The sequence below is a fragment of the Clinocottus analis genome, unplaced genomic scaffold, assembly GCF_023055335.1.
Source record: "Clinocottus analis isolate CAN_PGR_092001 unplaced genomic scaffold, fCliAna1.0.p SCAF_9, whole genome shotgun sequence".
NCBI lineage: Eukaryota > Metazoa > Chordata > Actinopteri > Perciformes > Cottidae > Clinocottus > Clinocottus analis.
The window spans coordinates 9,218,874-9,246,579 of NW_027176251.1; the positions used below are offsets into that span (position 1 = coordinate 9,218,874).

General features: G+C 39.5%; 1 protein-coding gene across 2 annotated transcripts in view; it reads left to right on the top strand.

Moving 5' to 3' along the window:
• grik3 (glutamate ionotropic receptor kainate type subunit 3) overlaps window positions 1-27,706 on the top strand; it is an 87,327-nt gene that overhangs the window by 47,465 nt on the left and 12,156 nt on the right. Inside the window, exons 2-12 of one of the 2 annotated variants that reach the window (XM_068569179.1) lie at window positions 1,756-1,929; window positions 2,163-2,272; window positions 2,375-2,420; window positions 2,533-2,714; window positions 5,568-5,621; window positions 8,353-8,523; window positions 10,587-10,730; window positions 14,009-14,116; window positions 16,160-16,273; window positions 18,654-18,857; window positions 26,152-26,375. In XM_068569179.1, coding sequence (XP_068425280.1) covers window positions 1,756-1,929; window positions 2,163-2,272; window positions 2,375-2,420; window positions 2,533-2,714; window positions 5,568-5,621; window positions 8,353-8,523; window positions 10,587-10,730; window positions 14,009-14,116; window positions 16,160-16,273; window positions 18,654-18,857; window positions 26,152-26,375 — 1,531 coding nt within the window. Of the gene's footprint in view, window positions 1-1,755; window positions 1,930-2,162; window positions 2,421-2,532; window positions 2,715-5,567; window positions 5,622-8,352; window positions 8,524-10,586; window positions 10,731-14,008; window positions 14,117-16,159; window positions 16,274-18,653; window positions 18,858-26,151; window positions 26,376-27,706 lie in introns of both variants that reach the window. The other variant, XM_068569180.1, reaches the window with a different exon arrangement.

Genomic DNA, 27,706 nt, shown 5'->3' on the forward strand with positions numbered 1-27,706 from the left:
TTTCCCTATTGGCTTATTTTCTCATTGACAAGCTCCTGTCTCCTGTCTGTTCCTCATGGCTGTTCAGGCCAGCAAGCTGCTCGCTGCAATAGAACGGTGTTTAACCGTTATCCAATCAGATCTTACCCCACTCTCTTCACCGGTTAAACAGTGAAGGCCAGCGGCCTGGCACTGTGGCCGTTTTTCACAAAGAGCGCAATAGACCGTGCACACACACACACACACTCCGGTACTTTAGGTGGCGTCGTATGCACCTAGTTAAGTTGGTTGCGCTACTTTAACTTGTAGAAGAAGAACACTTTAATTTGTAGAGAAGAAGAGCTGGAGACTATTCCCTGTGGACTCTGGTGGCACATTTTACCCTACTTGTGAGACGCGAGACGGAAACTGGAAAGCAGGTCTGCTTAGCTTGCTGTCAGCCCAGCCCCTACTCCCTCTATGCTCGTGGTGGTGCCGTTTGGCGGATATATTAAGAAGCATTCAGAGAAATATTTTCATCGGTCATCTCTACGGCTCACTAATTAAAAAGCTGGAAACATGAATTCACGATAACCCACGGCCCACCAATATTCATTGGGCAAAGCATATAGGCCGAGCTGTGTGCCAGTCAATGACAATTAGTGTCTCTGTCTGTGCTTTTATCTACTTGCTTTTTGTTTTGTTCCAAAAACATTGGATCATATAGTTCCCAATATACAACAAATTGAATCAATTTGTTAACCCCTGGCCACTTACATTCTTTCAAGCTCGATGAAATGCAGGCCCTCTATTATAAATTGCAAGTCTCCAAGACCATCATTATGACATCATCAATTAAAAAGCTATGTTCACATAATGAGTAATACGCTCCACAATAAATACAATGGTCTATATAATATTGGTGGCCTTCCACTTTAATTTAATATATTGTGGTTGTTTAAGCTTCATTGTGTGCCCTGCAAGCCCAAAATATAAATAAAAACTAATTCATCTGGCCAACTATTGAGAAAAAAATATTTTTTGCTCTAAATTGAAGGACGTAGTGCAGCACTGATGGTCTGATATCGGCAATACTCTACTTTGATGTGCACATTGACATGTTTTGTAAGTGTTGAGCAGTAGTCCAGCCCATCTAAAAACTGGAAAAATACTTTCCTTTGAATTTGATATAAAAGAAGAGTACTCAAGTCCAGTTATCTGCTCCTACAATGTGGTATTCCGGTGAAATAAAAGGATATTTTAATGGAGAGACAAGAGCTTGAGATATCCGGCTGCCCTGATGGACCAGACAAACACACACACACACACACACACACACACACACACACACACACACACACACACACACACACACACACACACACACACACACACACACACACACACACACACACACACACACACACACACACACACACACACACACACACACACACAATCCTTAAATCCATTATGGCTTTAGACTTCAAAGCTGATATTAGTTTTTTGAGCATTCACTGAAAAAGGAGAGGGTTGCTCCATGTTTGCTGAGCAAATTTAATACCTTGTGTTATGTGTGCTGCTCCCCTCACTGCTAGTCCTAAGTGCCGACGCCTCTCAATATTGTTCTCCATTTAGCCCTACCAGGAATTATGTCTGCATTTTCCTTATGCTGTGGTTATGTTTTGAGACCGATTGTCATGGGCCTCACATGTCTGTCTCTCTCTCTCTCTCTCTCTCTCTCTCTCTCTCTCTCTCTTTCTCTCTCTCTCTCTCTCTCTTTTGTTTGTCTTTCAGGTGGGATATTCGAACAAACAGAAGGACCCGTTTCACTTGTTAGCGCGGAAGAGCTTGCCTTTAAATTTGCTGTCAATAACATTAACAGAAATAGGACTTTGTTGCCAAACACAACATTAACATATGACATACAGAGGATTAACATCTACGACAGTTTTGAGGCATCAAGGAAAGGTGAGTGGCTGATTCTGCGTTCATTTATGGATTGTGTCTACGCTGTTGAGGATAGTCAAAAGACATCAGAAATCCAAAAAGTTTGATAATCATGATTGGGTTTTTGGCGTTTATATTAAATCTGGTAATTTAGTGGAACAAACCTTTGTTATATAGGAATCCTTACTAAATCCATCCCAAGTGATTAAAGAGCTAACTATATTCTCAAGCTGTCTTCTCTTGCTCCTCTCTAGCATGTGATCAGCTGTCTTTAGGTGTGGTTGCAATATTTGGGCCCTCGCATAGTTCCTCGTCAAATGCTGTGCAGTCCATCTGCAACGCATTGGAAGTGCCGCACGTCCAGGTGCGGTGGAAACATCACCCCTTGGACAACAGAGACAGCTTTTATGCTAATTTATACCCGGATTACTCTTCACTAAGTTATGCTATCCTCGACCTGGTGCAGTTTCTCAAATGGAAAACAGCCACCGTTGTATACGACGACAGCACAGGTGAACAGACGATTTCATTATTATATATTGTGCAAAATATGAAACAGTGGTATGGCATTTTCTTTGCGGCGCTCTTGGCCACGTCTTCACTTGTGTCGTGTCTCTTCCTCAGGTCTGATAAGACTACAGGAGCTGATAATGGCCCCGTCCAGGTACAACATAAGGCTAAAGATTCGTCAGCTTCCTCTTGACTCGCAGGACACGAGACCCCTCCTCAAAGAAATGAAGAGAAGCCGGGAGTTTCGCATCATCTTTGACTGCAATCACCAAATGGCAGCACAGATTCTCAAGCAGGTTAGTGAGAGACTGGAGAACAGCTGATGTTGGAGCTCAGTATTGAAGAACGCACTCTTCCTCTTCCACACACTCGCTGGCACCGTTTGATTCTTTAACATTCAGTTGACCAGATGTGTTGAGGATCAAAATATGGAGGCTTTAACTTGGCAAGAACGTGGAAGGAGAGTAGCAGCAGAAGGTGTGTCGGTAATAATCAAGAAGCAGTGAATCTCTACTGGGATTTCCACTTGTGCCATCTGCTTGCTGAGACAACTACAGTCATGTCCAACAGTAGATGTAACATCTAAAACTGATTTATTAATATTTGATAACTTGTGTAAGATATACATCCTGGCGTGAACAATCGTATGGCGTTCAGCAGAGAAACCTGATGTTGAGCTGTTTTTGCATCTGTCGGCACCGTCTTTGTTGTCGAGATCAATTGTTGTAAATCAATGTCTTTGAAAAGCGTAGTTCTTACAATGGTTCTTGGGCCTTCACCATATGATACATCCATGTGTTTGCCATATGTTTTAAATTCTATGTGAAAATGAAATACAATGCAAAGCAAAGAAAACAATGCTAAAGAGGGTCATATTTTGTTTGTAGTATTCAGGTATGGCCTTAATATGTTACTATGTGTACACACAATCAATGTTGTTTCAATTATAAACAACTCTTTTAATGGATGGCCACACTTTCACCTACATGCCTCAACAAGCACATGAAGAGTTAACTGATGTTTTGAGACAAATAATGCTCCGTCACAAAGAATAGTATGATGCAGAGAGTAGATATTGTGTAGGTGGTCAGATGCTCTAAAGACGTCAGAAACGGGCTGGTGGATGCCCCTCCCCCTGCCCCGAGACCTCCTCTATTCAGTGTGCTGTCAGCTTCTGTTAACATGTTTACCAAATGCATCATCTCCTCCCAAGTTATTTAAATAACCCAGTCCTCCAAAGTTATTAAGATTTGAGTTGACACATATTCGCTCGTGGCCAGTCTGCACATCTAGCACGAAAGAATCAGTGTCCTCTTGAGAGAAGAAGTGAGAGAAGGTTTTGAGGCAAAGATGCTCCTGACAGTTCCAGTCCTTGACCGCATTGTCAGGCTGCTGTGCTGTAGCACAGACTGCAGCTTTTAAAATAAGACAAAACAGGTGATTGGTTAGGAGTTTGACGACCTTTTGTGCATCTTGGGTCAGTTACAATACAGGCCACGGTGTGTATGTGTGAAAGCTTATGTTGCTCAATAATGTCCATTACATGGTTGTTTTGTTGTGAAATACATACATTGTGATACCTCAAGGAAAAGCTTTCATATTTAATTTGTAAAAGATATGTCAACGTGGCAATATTGCCTGTCTATCATAGTCATTTGATATAGATTTGGGTTGCAACTGAGGTGTATTTTCATAAGTGAAGAGTATTTTCTTAATCGATTTGGTCTGTAAAATGTCAATAATAAATAATAAATGCCCATCACAAGAAAAACAATTGATATATTCAATTAGTTTGTCTTTTTAGTTTGTCAAGAGACCCACACAAAATGTTTTAGAATCTAAGAAAACTTAGACAAACTCTAGAGATTAAAACAAACACACATAAAGATAACATAGATACAAATTAAAATATATATCTACTACCTGGTAAATGCAGCCACGATCAATATTGTGGCACAGAAAGTATGATCTCTCAATACAATTTGGTGTGGGAGTCATGAAAAACAACTTTTTCACTCAGGGATATAGTGTGGATATCATCGTCGTTTTGACAAAATGTACCAGCTACCAAACTGCAGTAACATAATATGTGCAGGCAGCTCCATTTACAGCTTTACAAAATAAGTAGCAATCAAAGGACTGAACTAAGTTGATATGTGACTTGACTGGGACAGCAGCTGCACGCGTAAAAAGGAGGATCTGACGTGACTATTCTAAAGGGTTTGAATATCAATGATGTATTATGCCCTTGGGGTATTTCGTTTGTCATGACTCTTAACAATGTCTTCACCCTGACAGACTCACCTGCATTCAACCTGCCTCCCTTCAGTTACACTTCCTTTCAGATGGATAAGAATGAGGAAGACTGTTCCCGGTGTGCTCTTTATTGTCCTATGTTTGCTACTATATCGGTGGAAGCGTGGACATATGGGGGTTTACTAAAATAAAGCGTTGATGAATAGAAATGTTAATAGTAAACTATTATTAAATATGGAAATGAATACTGAATAAAACAAATTATCCTGCTCACAATACACAACATGACACAGAGTTTCAATGTCATGTATTTGGCTTGATGTCGATAGATGGAGAAGTGAATTTGCCTCAACACAAGCACAGCATCTTATTTATATAACCTTGGCTTTTTTTTCATGACAGATGGTACAATTAAATAGGCAGAACAGCCGCCATGGGAATGTGGGGCCTTTGAATGTAGATTGAGTGAAACAAGTGGCAATGATGGAGCGTTTGGATATGAGGCACAGATTACTGAGCTCTTTTGATTGAAGGCTCTCTTCTCTGCTGAAATAACGCTGTGTGCCCCGAGCCCTCACACACCATTTAAATGCATAAAAAAGCATCAAGTACTGCTGCTATTCTCTGTAATACCGTGGGCCACATGGTGCGGGAATCCCAACAAGCGATAACACAAAGTTGTGCACAAAATGATCAGCGTGTTCGTCAATATGCTCATTAAAACCTGTCCATTTGTCTCTTGACTGATGAAGTATTTGTGTGCATCTCTTTGGTATTGTTTGTTCTGACTGTGCTGTTGTTTCTAAAATACCCTGAAGTGACAAAATGACAATTTTCTCTCTCCTGTCTCTACTCATTCTCAACTTTCTTTCCCATTGTCTGCATCCTTTCAGGCCCAGACCATGGGGATGATGACAGAGTATTACCACTACATCTTCACCACTCTGGTAATGTACAATGTTTGTTAATGAAATAGAGTCTTGTTTGTTCTCATCTCCCTACCGCTTAAGTTTTTGATGAATAGTGGCTAATTGCCAATGGGGTTTGGATCCAGTCCATAATATCAATTTAGTTTGACAAGCTGGGGGCATAATTGAATCTTCAGTGTGCTGTAGTAAACACTGCCCTTTATAGTGAAGTCAAACGAAGGCAACAGCTTGAGACTCAAAACTGAATGTGGCTTCGAAGTTACAAAAAAATTAATGTATCCCCTGTGAGGTCTTACATTCTACAATTAAATGTCTTATAGGTTTATGTAACCATTATCAACATGTGAAAAAATATTGTTAATCATCTGTTGATTTACCTTCATGGACATCCTGGAGGCTGCAGTCTTTGGTGCTGTCGAATTGTATTGTGTCATACTGACAGGCACTTTTATTTCTTTTGTCCACCCCATGAATATCAATGAAGGGCAGGCTAAGCAACTAACACACTTATGTTTAATGTAATACAATTCATCAGCAGCACAAGCCTCCAAAATAATCAACGAATGAAGGTTGAATCAACAAAAACTGGAGATTTATGAAGAATTGCATACAGAACTGTTGTGTTAGACTGCATTTCCTTTAAAATTACAAATAAATCTGGGCTTGAGCATTATTTATTTTTTTCAGTAACAGATATGTTACTATTTAATTCCTATCCAAACCATTTTAGGTTCTCACGGATAGTAAAAAAAATCTCCTGTCTGACTGATACAAGCAGACCCAGCAGGGAGCCGCTGCTGCTCGTCACTGGGACGCTGACTATCTGGAGACAAACAGACTGAATGGGAATGAATACCAGCATGATCTGTGCTGTTCCTTTCACTCTCTGTTATCATCAATGTTTCTGCTTCTCTCTTTCACACACACCCTCCCTGTCTCTCCGGACTCATCCAGTCTGTTGTGATAGTGTGACATGACATCAAATGTCCGAGCGTCATGTTGTCATCAGTCCACACTCGACAGCGTGGCTTTGACAATGTTCTGCCATACGTTGAATCTATCGCTTAATGGAGGGGATTCAAACACTCCTTTGTAATATCATTATATTGGTTCATGTGTTTGAGTGGAACAGTTTCCTAACTGATAGAAGGGGAACATATTTACAAGAGGATTAACTTACAAACTTTCATTTGATAGGATTTTCTACGAGAACAACATTTTTTACATGAAGGCAGGATATCTTCATAGAATCAGAGTGTGCTATCAACGTGATGCCGCAATAAGCTGTCATATTGATAGACACACCATTAAGGAGATTATACCTGGCGGCCCGATTTGATCCAAAATGATGAATACTTGTGTGGTATACATGGCAATACAATTTCCTCTCGATGGAATTCACTGCTGTCTGTGTTTTATCTTCCGAGGGTAGGGAAATGCTGACTTATTAGAGCGTGACAAGGCAACGGCGGTGTATCGGGGTAATAACTTTCTTGTCCTCTAAAATGAGTCTGTCAAAGCTATCTTTGAGAACCTGAAGCTGAGAACTTTGTTCTGCTTGCCACCTCCATAACACTCCTGTATGCACTCAGACACCTACAGCATGTTATCCCATGTAAAGATGTATGTAAAGATTTCAACGTTATGCTGCGGTAAGATTATGCTGATTTTATGTTATAAATGTGTGTTTGCAGCTATGCAAAACAAATAAAATAATAACTAATAATTGGAACAAGTCACTTTTTTGACATCCTAAAATGCCCTAATAGAAATGAAGATGTCACAAAAGAAAAATTATATTTTTACAAACAACCCTGTCCCAGTTAGTTTGTATTCTTAGCTTCAAAGTGAAAGAAAACTTGTAACCTGATCTACTTTTCTCAACATTTTTTAACGTCATACAGAACAACAGTGATTTACTTTGATCTCTGTTCACAAAAGAGAGTACTGTACCACGATCTGGTGGGAAAGAAATAAAAGAGGATACATATTTCAGAGACTGGCGGCGACCGTTCCTTAGTAAGTGTCTTACACGCTCTCGTTCCTCCAGCTCGAACCCCACGGGGTGCTAATGAAATATCTATGTTCATCCAAATGTCTTTTCCAAGCCCCCTGGCCTATTCCGGCACGACATGTGTCAACATGTGACTTCACACTTCAGCTACAATGGCTGCCCCAGAAATTACAGCGGCTCAAATTGAATTGCTGAGGGAAGTTGCCAAGGGAATGCAAGTGTTGAATTATTAATATGATCCAACAGAAATTGTGTTTCTTTTTTATTCTTGTTCTTTAATATGTCTGAGCAACAACTAATAATTATTCCCAAATAAGAAACCTTTAAGAATTCCCTCATATGAACATGATTAAGAAAGACAAAATATATCACACGCTTGTAGTTTGTGCAGTGTAATTCATTATCATGTAGGCAGAAAAACAATAACAATTTGTCAATTCTAAAAGGGTTTGCCAGCAAAAAAGCAACTCCGCCACCAGAGCCCTTTTATATTTCATTTATCACCCAGACACTGCTTCCAGACTCCATGCTTAAATCTTCTGTTTTGACATTGAAAACTACTGTTTCTCCTCCCTTTCACGCCATTTGGTCTTAATATAGCATCTCTTTAATCAGCAGCTGCGTCATTCTCTTTTCATGTGAGGAGAAAGCATCTAGGATGAATACTTAAAACGTGAATGCTCGATGCTGGCAGACTAAACGAATCCGCCCTTCGTTACTGTTATCTCTCAAAAGGACCTGATGGCCATTGACCTGGAGCCGTATCGCTTCTGTGGCGTCAACATGACCGGCTTCCGAATCCTCAACGTGGATAATCCCCAGGTCGCATCCATTGTGGAGAAATGGTCGATGGAAAGGCAGATTCCACATAAAGCTGACTCAGGCCTACTTGAGGGCGTCATGACGGTATGTTTTATTACTTTTGTGTTCCATCTGAAGACAGTCACAAAAATGTCAATATAAAGGGACCATCGCATCTATCTATCTGTCAGTCTTAACTATCTATCATGGCTTTTGCCCATAGTAAGAATAAATAGCTTTAACCTTAAAAGGAAACCATAACAAAAATACAAGATATCAGTATTTACAGTAACCACTTTATTAGGTACACTTTCTGATGTATACAGACTGTTTGACTCTTTCAGGCTGTGGCTTATGTATAAAGAAAAAAATGTGTGAAGAACATATTTGAGAAGATATTTAAGAGGTTCAGCTACAGCTCGATTAATTGTTGAATCGGGAAGATGCATTTTTTAAATAATTTAATAAGGGATAATACTATTAGAACCATACTGATTGGTTATAGCCCCTAATAAACAACTATTGTCCTGTAATGTGTGCACCCCCAAAATATTCTAATTACTCACAGTTTTTATTTTTAGAGAGGTTAGAAAACTTTAACCAGTCATGCTTCCATATAGCAAAGGTATGCAAGTTATGTGCATAACTTAGTGAACCATGGATGGATGCACAAGGTCTCAAAGTGTAAGCTCTTATGCATTACACCCATGAACAGCATAAAAAGGGGGAAACAATTACGAATATAAAAAGAAACACTGGAACAGCACAAAATAAGCACACAGTTATACAAAAGAAAAAGAAACTTACACATAAATCATCCAAAAGGTAGAATATGTGAAACTATTCAAATAAACTTGAAAACTGACATAAAAGGTTCACTGATGTACTTTGCAATCTAATTTATTGAAGAGGAAGAAACATGTCACCTGACGGCTTGTTGATGGCAGGGTCAGATATTGGCAAGAATAGCCCAAATCCACTAGGTTATATTTTACGCTTTCAATGATACAGATATGGGTGATATAATGCTGTAGAGAACATTCAGTAAGCCCTTATGCACCAATTATCCTCCGGACATGCCATTCTCCCTGCACATTGTTTCAGAACAGGTGCATCCCTTTACAGCCAATCTTTTTCAAATGGATAGTTTATAATGGATAATGCCCCATTGTCTCAGTATGTTTCTAGGACAATGATAGGGACTGTGGTTTCCTCCAATGGCCACACAGTCCAGATATTACTCACTTCAGCCCGTTTGGGATGATACAGGACATGAATATGCTACCAGTAAATCTGCAGAGATGTAATTATGCAATCCAAACAGAAATATATTGAAGGCATGCAGCCCTTCTTGAACTCATACATTACCTACTGCTGTTCAGGCTGCTCTGGTGGAGAACTTAGACTGTCAGTTTGTTTTGACAGTAAGTAGAGGTATAGTTTGAAATTAATGTTTTTGTCATAGTGCAGGATTTAATAAACAGGGGGCCATTTGTGACATAGTGACTAATTTAACATTTCATAAATATATACCATATTACCATACCAATTCAATGTAAGCATTAAGATCTATTGTATATGTAAAATGTCCACTAATTTGCCATTTACATGGGTTTTTATATTACACATCAATCATTTCATTGTTGTTTATTTTTCTGGAATCAAGATTTTAAAGGTCTGTTATGCAAAATGCAGAACTATATCCTGATTGTTAACCTTTTTTAAATTGATTAAAATATGTTGCTGTACACTGGCTACCTAAAACTGAGTCTAAATAACTGACGTTGTCTAAAGGTGTGGAGGGCATATGTCAGCTATGTAAACAAGACATAAACAATACTATACTAAACACTATATATACACACATTTATATGTATATAAATAAAACATTTCCTCATTGAATAATGTATGTCATGTATGTAAGTGCACCTTTTAAGTAAATCTGACTCTGTCATGAAATACAATAAAGAACAATCATAAAGTATTTAATTGGTCTTAAATTAATTAATTGAATGAAATATCTGCAGTAAAAAATGACTTGAGAAGAAATCTGTCAGAATTCCTTTGGATTTTTTCATATTAGCGTAAAGATTAGTTTGATGTGACCAAACCATTACATATGTCTTTCCCCAGGCATCAGCTGAATTAATGTTCACCCCTTATTCCAGACAGATGCGGCTCTGACCTATGATGCAGTCCACATTGTATCCGTCTCGTACCAGCACGCCCCACAGATGACGGTAAACTCGCTGCAGTGCCACCGCCACAAACCCTGGAGATTTGGAGGGCGCTTCATGAGTTTCATCAAAGAGGTGATGGGGCATATTTGGCCTGTTGTTATTTGATTATTGATATTAGAGCATACTTATTGAGTGGTGAACATGACAATAGCGGTGGACTGTGTAGTCATTTGGGACTTTGGTTATTTACCCAGCAAATCAATCATATCCACACACAAAGCAAACTAAGCCTTGATAGACACATCAAAGCGGTGTTGTTGTCAGCTTTATAAATCCCCTGTATTCATAACCTATTTTCCAGAAAAGCACGTACTGTAACCTTTTGAAAGCATAACTAGTGTAGTCGGCTCTTATTTAATCTAACATGAGAGTCTGACAGTGCCTCAGAATACACAAACAAGCCTGTGCAAAATGGCAGATTAAGGGTGTGCATAGATGCTACTATTTGTATCTTGATTTGTTCAAACAACAAAATATTTTTTTATTTGTCTTGGGTGCGGTTTATAAACTGTAGGAAATCCATTTATTTTTCTCTATTATAATAGCCACTATTATCTCAAAATTAAATAATTAACCTCCTGGATCTATTATATTTCACACAGACGTCGCCCTCTAACCAGAATCCCTCATCTGTGGTAACTGCCCAATAGATTTGCATATACCCACAGAGCAATCAGAAAGATGGCTATGGGGGTAAATAGTTCCTTATCCACTTATCATTAGCAAAATGGCTGACAACATACTTCAGTACCCATGGCTTTGTCCAACGATTGTGTCCTGCACAGGCGAGGTCTTTGCTGCTGGTTTACGTGCCTCAGCGCTAAGCATCCTGCCGGAATTTGCGACTATTCCCAAGCATGCTTTTTGGCTTATTTTCCAGCGATGATCCCTCTTGAGGTTTTCTGTGATGACAGTGAGACTGGCCATAGATCTTCTGAGCCCTACTCACCTAATCACTTAATCACTTTAAAAAGTAAAAATGCAACATCACTGAGGAACCAGGACCAAAGTAAGAGTAAGCTGCCATTGTGGCATGTGGCTGGCTACCTTCAGATGACACACAAAACATAATTCATTTGTCATACTGTGCCTTTGCCTGGCATGCAGTGTTCCTCAATTTAGAAAGGGGAGGCAGCATTGGGTACTGAAGGTCCACTGATCTGTTCCTTCAATCCAGGTGCACAGAGACATGTGTGTTTTGCCCCTCTTGTGAAAATCCTATATTTGTGTCACTTGAAGCATCTCCTTTGAAAGAAAGTATGGATGAGTGGAAGGTTAGAAATAGCCAATGCTGATGGCTCCTCCAAGGCTTTCCTTCATCAGCAAGCCACACAACGTCCTTCAGAGAGCAAAGGCTGCTCTTTCATAGTGGCAGGAGGCTCGTTCTTTTCACTGGTATTTAAAGACATGGAACAACCACTTCTTCTTGAGTGGCAAAGATAGGAGTGGTTGGACATATGTTTCAAACCCTCATCCTTACTGTTTAAATGCAAGGGTAACAGTCCATGTGTATTCAGGACTTTCTTGAGGTCAGTTCATTGCACTAAAATGACTGGTGTTGGCTATTGCCAATAGCTATCTGTAGTTATATTAATTATGTGCCTTGTGTCTTTTGGTCTTGTCATGCATTGCCCCTTAAGTCTATAGAGGCCTCTTAGATGGATAAACCTTTGTGAATATATAGTAACCCTGGCTGTGTAAATACAGCTTGGGCTCTCAACCCATCCTTCCCTGCTGCTTCTCTAGGTTGTGAAGAATGAGCAAAACCGAAGAAAGTGAGGGCAAGAATATATTGTGTAAATTCTAAAATTGTGCTCTGGTAGACCCCATATAATTATGTTTCTCAGATTCACATCGCCAACTGGCACAACATCGACGAAAACTATTGTGTATGAGTTGTAACAACAATGCCTTCTTGTCTGCCAAATGTGCAAACACAGTATCACAAAAGCCCATACCATTACAATGCACAACAAACAATGTCTTGTGTGGTACATAAGGTCAGTTGAAACAGTGAGCGTTGTTAGCTATCCCAACAAGCTATATGTACTATGAGCAGCTATGGTGACCTGTAGTGATCATGACTAAAGGCAGTGAAATAGTATTGCATTGTCCCTATACAAACATACTTCAGTGTTTGGTTATAAAAACACATACTCAGGGCTGATTTACACTCTCTTTCAGACAGGCGTCTGACATGTTCTGAAGGTCGACATGGCCCTTCGGATGTGGCTGAGGCATTTATGTCACTCTCTGAATTAGAGCTGTTTGAACATGCCACCCACCTCGGTGGCGATAGGCCAGATGGAATGAGGTATGAGGGGGTTTGAAAAAGGAGAGTGCCACAAATTTCTCCTTGAAGCTTCGATCTTCTCACAACACATTCTGGCAAGCAACAACAAAGACAAGGGAGAGCTATTGCCTGTAGGGTTGTGACAGTTTTAAATTTTAAAAATCATAAAAGTGCAGCCACTCGACACGCAAGGATTGATAACTCTATTGTACCAATAGTCATTTAAGATCTAGTGCCTGCTTTACAGACAACAAAAAATGATGTTTATGCAGAAAGATCATAAGAGACAAACAGAGTAAACGAGTAAGCTCAAATATATCTTGGCATGACATTTTAAAACGGAACTCCCCCCCCCCACACACACACAATTGTACAAACCAGATACAGGTAAGAAGCCTCAGCAGCAGCTTGGGTGATTCATGTTTTTCTCCATGTTTTTCTTGGTTTAAGAAGAACTGGTACTTGTAATAGGGTAGGGGCAGTTATGTGTCCACCCCACATTACCCCCCCCCCCCCATTTACCCCCCCAACAGAACTCCCCCATGGGGAATCAAGCAAAAGGAGGTGGTTGTTAATTAACTCTGTCGTCCGGAGGGGAAATGCGTTGGAGGCGTTGAGATGTAAAATGTAATTAAAAAAAGGAAATGCAACCTATACAGTTTGTGTTTGTACTTTTGATCTGGTGAGCTAGAAGTTAGTAGGTGTTCTTGTTTGCTTTGTTGAGAGCCATTGTAGATTTCTCCCGACTTATTTGTTAATTATGTTTTGTTATATTGTAATGTGTACCGACTACTTTGTTGTAGACAGTGGACGTGTCACAATGGTGGGCACATGATATATTGTAATGCAATGTAAACTACAGCCTCACCGCTTGGAGGAATCAGCATCTTATAAAATCTGATTGGGCAACAACTAGGCATTGTATTATTGAATGCATGAGATTATACAAGTTTAGACTCTTATGTGCAGTATTCTACATTATCAAAACACGGTTTGTTATGTTAACCCACTAGATCAATGTGTTTGAGTATAAAAATGGAGATGTATTATCTTTCAGTCCCACTGGGATGGCTTGACGGGGAGACTGTCATTTAACAAGACGAGTGGTCTACGTACAGACTTCGACCTGGACATCATCAGCTTAAAGGAGGACGGACTTGAAAAGGTACATTTTTGTCTCTTGACTTTTTGCTTCGATGGAATAAAAGCACAGCAGCAATGTGTCAGACATGCATGTGACATGCAGTGTAAAAGAAAGTGGAACTTCTTCGATGAATACCCCATAGAACAAGACTTGAATGGATTATAAATTCACGAATCCGTTTCAGATTTTCCTCTTCGTGTGGAACAAATAATGCAAATTTGACGGTATCATTTACCTCCTAACAAGGAAGCAAATTGGGTGTTTCAACATAAGCATAAGTTAGTGGATCATAAAGTAAATTGGATTAGGGTACACATTAGGGTGTTAATTGCAGCCTCTCTTAATGATAATTTGAGGTGATGCCCAAAATGCTGTTTGGTGGTAATGAGCTGTATAAACATGTTTTACAAAAAAAAAAAAAGGTTTGTAATGTAGAACTTATTTTATTATACTGAAAGGCAAAGTACCCCCCGGACTATCACAGCTTTTCTCTACTAGAGGGCTTTCATACATTATGAATACATCAAATAGGGATAAGTCCCATTATGACTTCCTCAAGTACTCCCCAAAGGCTCCACGCTATAAAATAGCAGCAGCTTTTCAGCTTGTAACCCTTCTGTTCAAGAGTAGAGCAAAAGAAAAGTGCTGCTTTGAAATGATTCTTCTCTATTTCACAGGCATCTTATCTTGTGTGTGGTCAATTAAGTTGAAGCACAGACATCTAGCAAACGTATTTGATGCCATATTAACATCTTCTCATTGTGTCTGTGACAAATCCCACACTCGGGCATGTTCGCGTTGATCCAGCAATGTGCTGAGGATTTTTTCTCTCTTGTATATCCGTGGAATCGGCTTTAACAGTTTGAGCCGGTTAAGATGTGGACTTTCCTCAACTAATCCATTGTAATTGAATATTAGCCCAAGTTTAAAGCTTATGCTGGAATTATGAACAGGTTCTCAGAGTGCCACTTCCACTTAACACCAGCATACTCAGGAGAGTGAAACAAATGCAATGCTCTCTATGTGGTTGCATGAGTAAATAACTTTCGAATCAAATATTTGGCTAATCATGTTTAAGGAATGGAGCTAATTGTAATTGGACACAATTAGAAGAGAATTTTTCCAAAACCGAAAACATTCAGAGATATTTTTACATCTCTCTCCTGGAGTCCTCTTTGATTGTGTGACAAGCTGTAACTAATGTGCTTTTCAAATTAGAGCACATGCCTCTCTCTGGATTAGGCATGGAGGACATTAACAGACATTTTCAACCTTTTTTGTCCGTGTGTGTGTGAGGCTGTGTATTTAAATGGATCTACCTCAAGCACAAACCCCAGTGAATATCTGTAGTAATAAAGAAAGCAGTAGGGATTGGAAAAGGGTTTGGTGGAGGGCTCGACTTGCAAACAGAGATTGTTACCGACAGCCACAGGACTATTTGTGCTAACGATATTTTCCAGAGTGTGTCCCTACAATATGCAGAGCTTTTAGCCTGAGGGCTCCGTGCATGTATAAATCCCTTTATTTTTTTTCCAAATCTCTGGGCTTATCTCACTGTGACTGCGGAGTAAATTTACTTTTACAGTATAATCCAACGTAACCTTTTTACAACATTTGCTATTTTTAATTATCTTTTGCTCGTTTCTGCCCCATTGTTTAGCCTTGTGTGTATGTTTCATGCACTTTTACACCTGGTCAGAAACCATTACAATACAACTAATCATTATCTGTATTCTTAAATCGACTTTTGTAAAATATGCATACATTTGCATTCGAAAATGTTCTCTATTTTGGATAGAATAGGAATATGTTAGTATTCATTGTTTTAACATAATATTCATCAAATGATTGCTCTTCATGCTTGATTTCTTTCAAGACATACACCTTCATACCCCCTGCTTTCAAAAACAACCTGCTGAGATAAAGGTGACTCAGCCAATCATCTAATGCTGCTGGAGAAGTGTTCAACTTGGCACTAATGTGGGAGACTGGTTGGAGTCTGCTGGGGTCTTAGGACACCAACAGAAACAGAACACTTAGCTACATGCTTTTCTTATTCCGCAGGTGGGGAAGTGGAGTGTGTCAGGAGGTCTCAACATCACAGAAGTGCCAAAGCGAAAAGGGATAAACATCACTGATTCCCTCGCTAACCGCTCCCTCGTCATCACCACCATCCTGGTAGGTCAACTGTGTAGCCTCGCGTAAAAGATATCTTATACTTCATGTCTCAGTATTCCTTCAGGTAACATAGAAACTCAAGCTTTACAGCAAGGTCTTATGTTTAGCTCTTTCCAGCATTAGCCACGTTTTATTCTATAGTTATTGCAGCGTTTGTGAGTAGTGCATGAGGATGCTGCGCAAGAATGGGAAGCTTTACAGGTTCAGTAACAGGAACTTCAATTATCAGTGATTCAGACGAGATTTTAAAGTCACATTATGAGCACGTTAAATGAGGCCTGTAAGCACAAAAAAAACAAAGTAATAGACAGTTACACAGAATGAACTATTCTTGCGAACACAATAATTACATGTGCAGATAGAAAGAACTAAGTGAACCCTCCCCCAGCTCCCCATCACATTCATTTCATCCCTGGTTGTATGTACTTAACGCTGTCACTGGATGTTCGGGTCTTTATGGAGCTACCAGGGAGGTGCTGACACAGATGCTCCCCCTCCTGCACCTTTCCAGGATAGATATACAAGCTGCTACGATAAACACCATCATTATGCCTATATTGGACCACAAGGCTGTAATTATGACAAGTGAGGTCAAGGCAGGACATAATTAATGCCCGTCAGGTGCCGTCCATGTTAATTCCGCCTCAAAGAGGAGAAATTGAAGAATGATTTAAGTGGTATAATGTTGAACTACTGCAGAAGGAAATGCCAGCATTGGCTGATTATATGTTGCAGTTAAAGTGGTGTTAATGTGTTTCAGTTAGATTTCAAGTTACCTAAAATGTTTGATCCTTAAAGTGCATTTGAGTATTTTTGACATTAGCTATGTCGTTGGGATTCATTAGTTCAAGATGATAACATTGCCTACTTTCAAATTGCTAAGGAGATTTTTTTAACTTTAATATCAATCTCCCCCAATGTAATGACATTGCATCAAACTGATTCCAGTGATGCATGAACAAGACGTCTGACAGCTTTATAGTGATAACTTTCTCGAAGAGATTAAGGCACTTAATGTGTTTTCCCTCTTACATTAATTGTTTGCACTCCATTGCCTGTAATGTTTCCGTGTAAGCCCACCTCCCTCCTCGTTCTGTGATGCACGCCCATGCTGCGACTGTGAGGGTAGAACTGGTATAAACACTTTGATTTCAATCCAAACCTTGGGGAAAAGCAAAAATTGGAAGGCTAGAAACAGATGGTAATGACTTTTTCCCTTAACATGCAAACTTTTTGATCATGTTAATTGGACAACTTGAGCAAAGTTTGTGGCAAAGCTCTCTAAATGCATTGTCATCAAGTATTCATAACGTATTATTCATTTAAGAGGCCACCCTAATTGTGATGTCCAATTGGCTTCATATTTTGAAAGATGTTTATCGTTCTTTTCTCTGCAGTTTATTTTGTTAGAATTTACAGAATAAATCCTGCCTTGCTTAATGTTAGTTGTATACTGTCCTTTGCATGCAACTGAGCTTAACAGTGCGACTGTGTCAAATGCTGTGACTCCCTATTTTTTCCTCTTTCACTATATATTTTTACTTAGTACCTAAAAGGCTGCAGTTGAAAAAAAAACAACAACCACAAAGCAAGGGTCACCTTCACGAGAGAATTAATTATGCTGCCGCTGATCTCAGTTTGTAAAATATACACCTGGCTGTTGGAGGCTGTAAATTGTATTACAGTTCTTGCATACGTGGACCAACATGTCTTGCAATGCACAGTGGGACATGTAAATGTATCAGGCAGGGAAATGGTAACAGGCACTAAATAAAGGAAAACATTTATGAGCTTTTCTGTGTCAGTCATTGTCACTGCAGGCGCCATTTCTGTTGCTCTCCCCTGGAGATTGGTGTCAAGTGATGAGGGCAACGTTGTGGGCATGTTCCATTTCACTGAGGCATTCTGTTCCTAATCAAGCTTTTAAATAGCCCAAATTATGAGCAGCCAGGCAGGATATTACAGGCCAGTAAAGAGTGTCCGCTACCTGACCATAAAACAAACTGACCTGTACACCAGCTAAATGGGTCAACGGAAGAGAGGCGGTTTAGTTAGCTCAACACCACAGGCACATTTATAGTATAAACATGCATTTGATGTGCATTACCACCACTATAGCAAGACACTTTACATTACAGACTTTAATTAGCTTGGTTCTCCTTTCTTTAATACATCAGTGGAGGAAAAATCTCAGCCGTCTTTCATATTTTAACACCCTCTATAGCCACACGCTGAACTTGAATCTGCTGTCACTGCCTGTTAAATGCAACAGTGACTGATCAACTCAGATAATTTTGCTTCAATTAAGTGCATGTGCTGAAACAAATTAAAAAAGCTGACCTCAACATTGCTTTTCATTTGATCTTTTTGGTCTGTGCAGGAGGAGCCATACGTCATGCTTAAGAAGTCTGACAAGGCGTTGGTTGGGAACGACCGTTTCGAAGGATACTGTGTCGACTTGCTTGCAGAACTGGCCAGTGTCCTTGGCTTCACGTACGAGATCCGTCTGGTGCCTGATGGGAGATACGGTTCCCAGGACGAGAAGGGCCAGTGGAACGGCATGATCAGGGAACTTATAGAGCATGTAAGTTGTACTTCCTGTTGTCTGCTTCACATTTTTCCTTACAGGAACAGTTTGACATGTTGTGAAATATGCCCATTTGCTGTATTGCCAAGTTGCAAGCTTAGTAGGTGCCAGGAAACTCCAAGAAGTCGCAGCTCTCAGCCAAGGAATAGAATATAAAAAAAGTAATTTTGCTTTTTGTTGAGATTAAACAAATTAGGTTTTCCGTTCATTAGTGGGCTTCAGAAATACTGGTAGTTTTGTAACCTTTAGATGGGGTCAGACACATGTTTACAGTCTTTATGCTAAGCTAGTTGACTGCTGGCCTTCACAAAAGATTTTGATGTGCGGACACAGTAGAGATATAAATCTTCTTGTCTAATTCTCAGCAAGACCGCGACTGATTGTATTTCCCAAAATGTCAAACTATTCCTTCATGATGTGCTGCATCTCTAAAATTATGCAGCTTCACTCGCCGTAAAAATGTTTTACATCATCACGCAAACTTACAAAAGCATGCCATTGAACTAAATTGAAGGTTATGTCCTCTGTGTGGGCAGTGATATAGTTATGATTGAATACAAGTCAGCAAGAGCCTGCAAAGCTGTCAGTTACATTTATGGCACAATTATGTCAAGGTTGCCTAAAAGTTACTAGTGTGTTGATGTCATTCAGCGAGGCAAACCCTTTCCTTCAGTGGCATAAGCCAAAGGTCCAGGATGAGCATGTGATCCTGCATATATTGTTAGGATGCAGGAAACACACTAGCAATCATCTTGCTGAAGCATAGTGGGCATTTCGGCTGCCTTTGTCGAACTCAAAGCCTCAGCGGCCATGATACAGCCTCACACTGAAGTGATGGTGGCAATTCTCTGCTGGCATTTCAAAAGTGTCCCTGTCAGTGCTCTCGCTTTGTCCTCAGCCCCGTCAGGTCAGCGCTGTACTCAGCTGAAAACTTGTAATAGCTTAAGTGGCATTTAGTGCAGGGAATCGTATGGCAGGAGTCAATGGCTTGGTGCTGAAAGGGTTGGGAAAGGTGGGCTTCCACTGCAGCACTTTATTTCTCTATCCAAGCTTTTTGCTAGATCCATGTTAATAACAATAACCTTGAGGGGAACAAATGGATTACTAAAGGCAGAGAATTCTGGCGAGATATAGAGATGCATGACTCTGTCGTTACACAGCAGTGTTCTTTGGTTTAAAAAAAATATATTTTGCAGGTGGTCACAGAAAGTTCATTATCTTACAGCACACGAGAGAAAAATAGTGTTTTTGCTGTTTTTGTTTGTAACATGATTTACATGTGTTTAATAACAATGTAGCATTTGACAACGACTGAGACCTTGACTGAGCTTACTGTAAATATGACGGGAAGCTGGTGAACAGACAAACAAACACACTCATGTCAACAATTTGTTATCTTTGCTTGTGTTTTACAGGAGTTAAATAATCAATCAGAAAATAAAATACAGTTAAGAATGAATTGAAGCAAGACATCTTAGATTGTACTTATACTTAGATTTTAGCTTTTTTAGTTGGTTTATTGCCTCTGTGAATAACAGCAGAAGTGAAGATTAGAATCTACACAGCTATTTATTGCTTTTACTGCTCCTTATCGCATGACCAAGGGCGCATGAAGTCTGCTTTGTGGATTTTTAGTGGATTCTATTTTGTGGTCTGGTGCTTTTCTTACCCCTGTCGGTATGGATAAGCTGATCCGTGATTCAGCAGACCTGAAACATAAACTTTAACTCAAGCTCAAGAGATCTGACCCTGGAATGATATGAGAGACCAATATGGCTCCAGATTCCTTGGGAGTAAAGCTCAAACTACCTTATCGTCGACACTGAGCTAATAATTTCTGTATTTCTTCCCAACTCATACAATAACTGATATATATATATATATATATATATATATATATATATATATATATATATATATATATATATATATATACATACAATACATACACACACACACACACACACAGTTAGATCTTAATTCTCACAGCAATGGCAAATTTAGGGCTGTGAAATGATTACAATTTTTAATCAGATTAATCACAGGTTTCTGTGGATTAATCACATATTATCGGTATTCTCAGTATATTTTTGTAAAAACATAAAGATTTATGATAAAAGACGGATATGTACATTGTCATTTATACATTGGGCTGCTGTTGTAAATAATGCAACTAAAGGCCGTAAGGTGAATTTATTCGTCGCGAGTGGAGGTGACAAGGTGCTCAGTGTTGCCAGATTGGTGATGGCGTAGTATCGTACAAAAGGCTCAACATGGTCGTATTTGGAGGATAATTATCGTGCATCTGGCAACCCTGAGATCGGTCGACCAATGACAGTTCTCTCTACAGTCAGAGCTCGCGCAAGAAGATGAACGTAAGATACCGTTTCAAAACTTGTAAGGGCGTAATAACTAGTTTGTGAAAGACTCAGAAACACAAATATCCAACGAGGCAAAATCCCGGACGTTTTGGAATCCCGGCCGGACTCATTTTTTAGGTCTCTAAAAGAGGACATGTCCAGGAAAAAGAGGATGTCTGGTCACCCAGGTAATTCTCATTACTCACAAAAGTCCAGTGATCCCCTGTCAGCGCCACATGATCCGTAGCAGCCAAGTTTTTTTTTTCGTTTTGTTTTTTCCAGCTTTATACAGTTGGTGGATTTGTGTCATGATTGTGTGTCTTTGCGGTGCTTTGATGCTCGAGTCCCCCGTTGCCACTCGCAAAACTTTGGTGAACTCCTCATCCTCAACAACATTAATTCCGCAACTGTGCTACTCAGCTTGTCACAGGCAGACTTAGTGAGGGGTCTTTGTTGTTCAGTGAGGCTGGTTTGACGCATTCCTCTTGAACGCCCCTCGCCGACCAACATGCTGCGCGTTGAGATGGTACTTAAGCTGGTTGTGCTGGTGAAACAACAACGTCTTCCCGAGTGAACATCTCGTGGACATCTACGTCTGACTGCATTAGAGCGGAAATAGTTGAATTTCCGCTCTAATGGAAGCTCGTTCTGCGCATGCGTTAAATGCGTTAAAATAATTAACGCATTAATCCTGTAATTTAATCATATATACACACAAAATACTCTTTATGAAAGATATTCTATGCATTCATTGGTTACTCCATATACAAAGAGATAGAGAAGGGAAAGTAAAAGGCCGCTGCTGTCATAATTTTTATCTGTTCAATTTGTATTCATAACTACTTTCTATTAACCTCTTAAAAAACTATTGCCCCTCATTGTTATCCAGACGGATTAGATGTATAACAGTTTTCTAAAAAAGGTCCCATCGTTAGATAAGGTGTGAGGTAGAAAACTTGGGAAAGCGGTTGGTTTGAGCTGATAAAACTTGGCAAACCACAATACTCATGCATTAATGCTATCAGCTCACATAGTGGACCGTCGTAAATCACAGTTTCCTGTTACTGTGCATACTGGGAGACTGGGACGTACTGGACACATCACATAAACAAACCACAACATCTCTACTGGTAGCATTTAACTATCACCAAGAAAACTGTTATTTTGAACTGGAAAAACAGAAGTCAACTCACCATTTCACATGGATTACATCTTTTAAAAGAACAGGTAACACTGGAATGAAACTCTACAAAAACAACTATTTGAGCAGTTCAATGGTAAATATTAAAATAATATTACTGTCCCATAATGATTTACTTAAAATGTTTTTCTTTCCAGATTAATTTCCATGCATTTATTGACTCATTCATCAACATATTTTATTCAGTTTCCACAACAAATGCCTTGAATACTTTTATGCCCAAACTAACTCCACACAGCTGCTTTCCAACAACGATTATTCAGCACACATCTTCCTCTCAATATACATCTATAGTTAATGGCTCTATTTTAGTAGTGCTCTACATGTCGTTAACCTGTATCCAACCCACTGCCCTATCTGTATATCATTTCTTGTAACATTTAAAAAAAAATCACAGTTGCATTACACTATTTCACAAAACCGCTTGACTAATCACTTGAGTTCATTCATATCAGATGAAGCCTTCATTCATCTCTGTACTGCCATTCATCAAGTTAGAAGATGATGTGGCAGAAAAAAAACACTGTAAAAGTGTACTTTTGGATGCATATAATACTATATTGCAATGTTCTCCCCATGTAACTGACAATGCAATGTTGTCAAATGCAATGATTTAGCACTGGGTAACATGCAGCCTTTATTTTTTATTCAGTGTAGTCACAATGCGGTGCCAAAGGGCATTGTTTGGAAGGTGCTAAATGATGCAACAGGCCTTGTTAAACTTGATTTAGTCATAATAGATGATCACTTTAATCATGCTGTGATGCAAATGTTAATAGCGTGCTTAGCACAGCATTTGTTTCTGTCATGGCAATTCCCGTTTCCCTTGACAGATACGCTTGAAGGTTGCAGCCAGCCCGCATCATCTTTGAAAGACACTGACTAGTCGACGAGATTTAGGTCTGATTGAAAGGCTGCTCTTTGTGTATTCTGGGAAAACACACACATTTTGAATTTTTGTGCTCATCTAAGGATTTATTTTATGGTAAAAGCCTGTGACTGCATGTAAATGGACAAGTGATATTTTGATTTTGATCTGAGACAACAGGATGACATGGTGGTTGAAGTGGCTGACCCATAGCTGTAAGGGCAAAAGTTCAACTGCCTCAACAGCAAACATGTCTGTCAAAGCCCCCCTTCAGTAAATCACAGTTCCAGGCCAAGACGCTCTGAATGCCTGCTAATGCAAAGTAACAGTTGCTGGATTGCATTGCATGTGCTATATCATTAGCCGTTTGTGGAGTATGGCATTCAAAAGCCTTACATAGGAGACATATCTACACTGTGCATGCATTCATCACCAAGTGTCTTATAAATGCTACTCAGCACTGGCGAATCAGACCTTTTTATATTTCTTATATTTCTTCAGCATCCCTGTTGTAAAAATTGCTCTCCGTTTACAGATGAGCAAAGTGTGTTTCTGAAAATGCACGCCATTCTACTGAATATATATATATATATATATATATATATATATATATATATATATATATATATATATATATATATATATATTCACACACACAGACTGTATAGCATGGTGTGTAAATGTTTGCTGAGAGATAAAAAGCCTTGGTTGTAAGCAGTATGTAATTACCGAGTTTGGCACCGTAGCAAATGCACTAATGTCCTCTGCTGTTTGTCAATTCGGAAAAACTAAGAATAAGAAAAACCTCACTGCAATAATGCTCAGCTACTGTTCAATGTGCAGTCAATGGATTGGAGAGGCATGGATTGTGCTTGTTGTAACTTTATCATCAGGTGAGGAGGTCCGGAGGGAGAACACCACTAAGCCCACCATCTGCAAACCTAGATAACACTGAGCCATGTGGCACGCAGCAGGGCACTATCAGGTGATCTTGATTGTGCCCAGTATGTGTAGTAAGCAGAACAAGCACATGCAGCATGTATATTAGCGCACCGTAGGGATGTTTGAAATCGCATGCTGGTTGATCTTCCAGCTGAGTGGCAGGTCGGTTCAAAGCTGCAGTTGGCAGCACGGACCAGAGGGACCAGTATGTGATGTGCAAATTTGAATAGTTTAAGAGGGACAGCAGATGCACAGCAGGCTGAATCGGTTTTCCCATCTTTCCATCTCTTCAGAGGCCACCGTGTATTTAGCTACCATGGTGCTGACCACAGGAGTGCCCAATCCACAGTGCCAGGCGCAAAGTGGAAATGTTTTCTTTCTGACCTTTGTTTACTGCTATGGAGTAGTTATCGCATGAATCTGAGGAAAGAGCTTTTTTCAGCCTTATAGTGGTGGTAGCCCTTTATTGGGTACACATTGAAATACTTTGTGAGGAAAATTACCATACATGGTTACTTCCACAATAAGGTTAAGGTTTAAGGCCTTAAAAAACTAATAAGATGCCATAAAGTGCAACACATCACAAGAACTACGGAGGACTTGGCTATCTCATTCAGCTCTCTGTCTTATTGTCTTTTTGAAGTTGTGTGTGCTTCCGGAACCAGCAGATGCAGTTCCTGCGGTATCACGTCTGATGGCTTTGCATAAAGACCCAAAACAAACACGAGACCTCAATGTATTTTGAGGAAAATGCTGTGCGGTGAACAAGCCCTGTTCCTCTTTCGCCGCTCAGCACGTCGGAAGAAAAGAAAGCTTCCCCCTGCGAGTTGTGTCGTTTCTTGGAGGAAAGAGCTATCCGAGCGTGAACCAAGCAGCTGGTTTCATTAACCTCCTGTCCAGCCGGGTTGCAGGGGAGTTGTGAGGCCCACACATTTAAATGGTAACCTTCTGAATCTGCAGTCATACGCATAAAATAGTGTCGGCAACTTATTTGTCACGCTCAGCTGTGTCCATTGAATAATGCTATATCGTGTCATATGTCATTCTATTGACACTAGATAATGGCTTCATAGCCTGAACTGTATCTGATTCATTGGCGCAATGTAAAAGGGATCATCAAAGGGACATATTTCACATTTCACACTCACTTTTCATAGAGAATGACATCCCTATATATTATTGTCTGTATCTAAACTTCAAATGAAAGGCAAACCATATGTAGTCCAGTTTTATTCTCCCTATAAATAATTGACAGTATCAATGATATAACGAAGAGTCTACAGTGGCTGTGTGAGACAATGCTTGGACATAGCTTTGACATTGTTTTAGTTTGCATGCTAACAATGTTCTTGTGACGATGCTAACATGCAGTTTTTTAACATCTTCACCATCTCATTTTAGCATGATCGGATGTTATATTTTCTAATTAGCACTAAATGAAAAGCTGAGGTTGATGGGAATTTCATTATTTTTGCAAGTATTTGGTCATACACCAAAGTATTAGATAACATTTCAATTTTAATCTGATCGTAGTGTTACATGACAAGTTACAGAAGTTAACTAAATTCATCTTGAGCGGGAAGAGAATGTCAGTACTAAACATTGTTGGAATGAATTCAATATTTGTTGATATATTTTACTCAACGCAACAAAGGTCAATCTTATGGTAGAACTAGAGGGTCAGGGGCTCACAAAAATCCTTGTAATTAAAATTCTAGGAAACTACAACTATCTGCCAAACCAAATGTCATTGGTGCGTTCCAGTATTTCAGTCTGGACTAAAGTGGTGGAACAAGAGAAAGACGCTGTGAACTCGAGAGCAACGATGCAAGCTTTGCCAAAAAAAACAAAACACTGACAATATTAAAATATAAATCAGATGTTCTTTATTTATGTTCTATGTTTTCTTTTCCGCTACAGAGAGCAGACTTGGCAGTGGCTCCTCTCACCATAACCTACATGCGTGAAAAGGTCATCGACTTCTCCAAGCCCTTTATGAGCATGGGCATCAGCATAGTGTATCGCAAACCCAACGCCACCAACAATGGCTTCTTCTCCTTCCTGAACCCCATGACTCCTGACATCTGGGTCTACATCCTCTTGGCATACTTGGGCGTTAGCTGTGTCCTTTTTGTCATTGCCAGGTAAGTAAGTCCACACGAGGCATACTGTCCTATCCGTTCTTCATAAATGTATAATTGAGGTCTCTCAATAGACACAGTAATTTACTCTGATATTATCGCAGGCTGAGATTTGAGTAAACCAGCGTGTTTCTTATACTGTTTTAGATGCTGGGTAGTAATCAAGGCAGTTATGTCTGCATAGACGGTGGGAGGAGAAATATAAATAAAAATCCTTCAGTGGAGTTACAAAGTTCCATCCAGTGTGCAATTTCTCGTTTCCTGTGTGATGTCTTTCTTTATTGGCAATGTAGCTTTACGATGCACTTTAAAATGATTGCCTAAACTGAAAAAAAATACTTGCTGATGCAAAACCTAAATTATAACCTCATGATCATATTCAGCAGTACAAAGAGAAAATATATACACCTGATGGGAAATGTCACATACAAGAATATAATTCCTGGCAGTAATAGCTCATAAAATTATTATGGTTGGAGTTCTGTTGATTAGCTGAAAAGTTGATTGGCTTAAAAGTATTTTTTCTTCTTTTCATAAATATGATGAATATCCTGTTAGTATCATTGTGAGTATTTCCTCCTGCTCCTCATGCAAAATGATGCTTGAGGAAGTTCTGGAAAAGCGGGAAATGAAAGGCGTTCTGGGACTTGAGAGCAAACAGCTGCACTCCTCTCTCGTCATTTGTCGTTTGTGAGACCAAACAAATATGGAGTGGCTTCACATAAGTACAAAATCATCTTAAATTGTTGCATCAGTTCTTTTTGGAGGCTGGCCTAGAAAGCTCGAAAGCTGCTGCATCCCCTAAATCGTGTGAGCATAAAACAGACAGCGGTGAACAATAAGAGGGCTACTTCAGCACAAGTAGGTAATTTTAAACACTGGACTCATGTCAATACATTACCAACGATATTAGGCAGAAAACACTTTGGCTTCCAAAAGCTATGCTGCACCATAATTATGTTGCAAGGTACGCTTCCAAAGCTGGAGATGAATGGCATGTAAAATAAATTGTAAGTCAGCCTATATTTAAAAACTAAGGAGGATTTAAGAGGACGCAAAGCAATATTATATTGTTTCTTTCACATTCAACCCATAACTCAAAACCTGGAGAAACACACGGGACCAATTATTAGAAGATTTCTGTAACATGTTGATGTGTAAAAACATTTAAGCCCCGCTAAGTGTGGCATTATGGAGGTTTCTCCCTGCACTTATTATCCCTCATAGTTACACAGGGACCAGGTTTTGGCTTGTGTCTAGACTGGTAATAACTCTATTTCTTATTAATTGGAGTATAATTTTACCGCCAACAAAAATATTGGAAAAAACAAAAG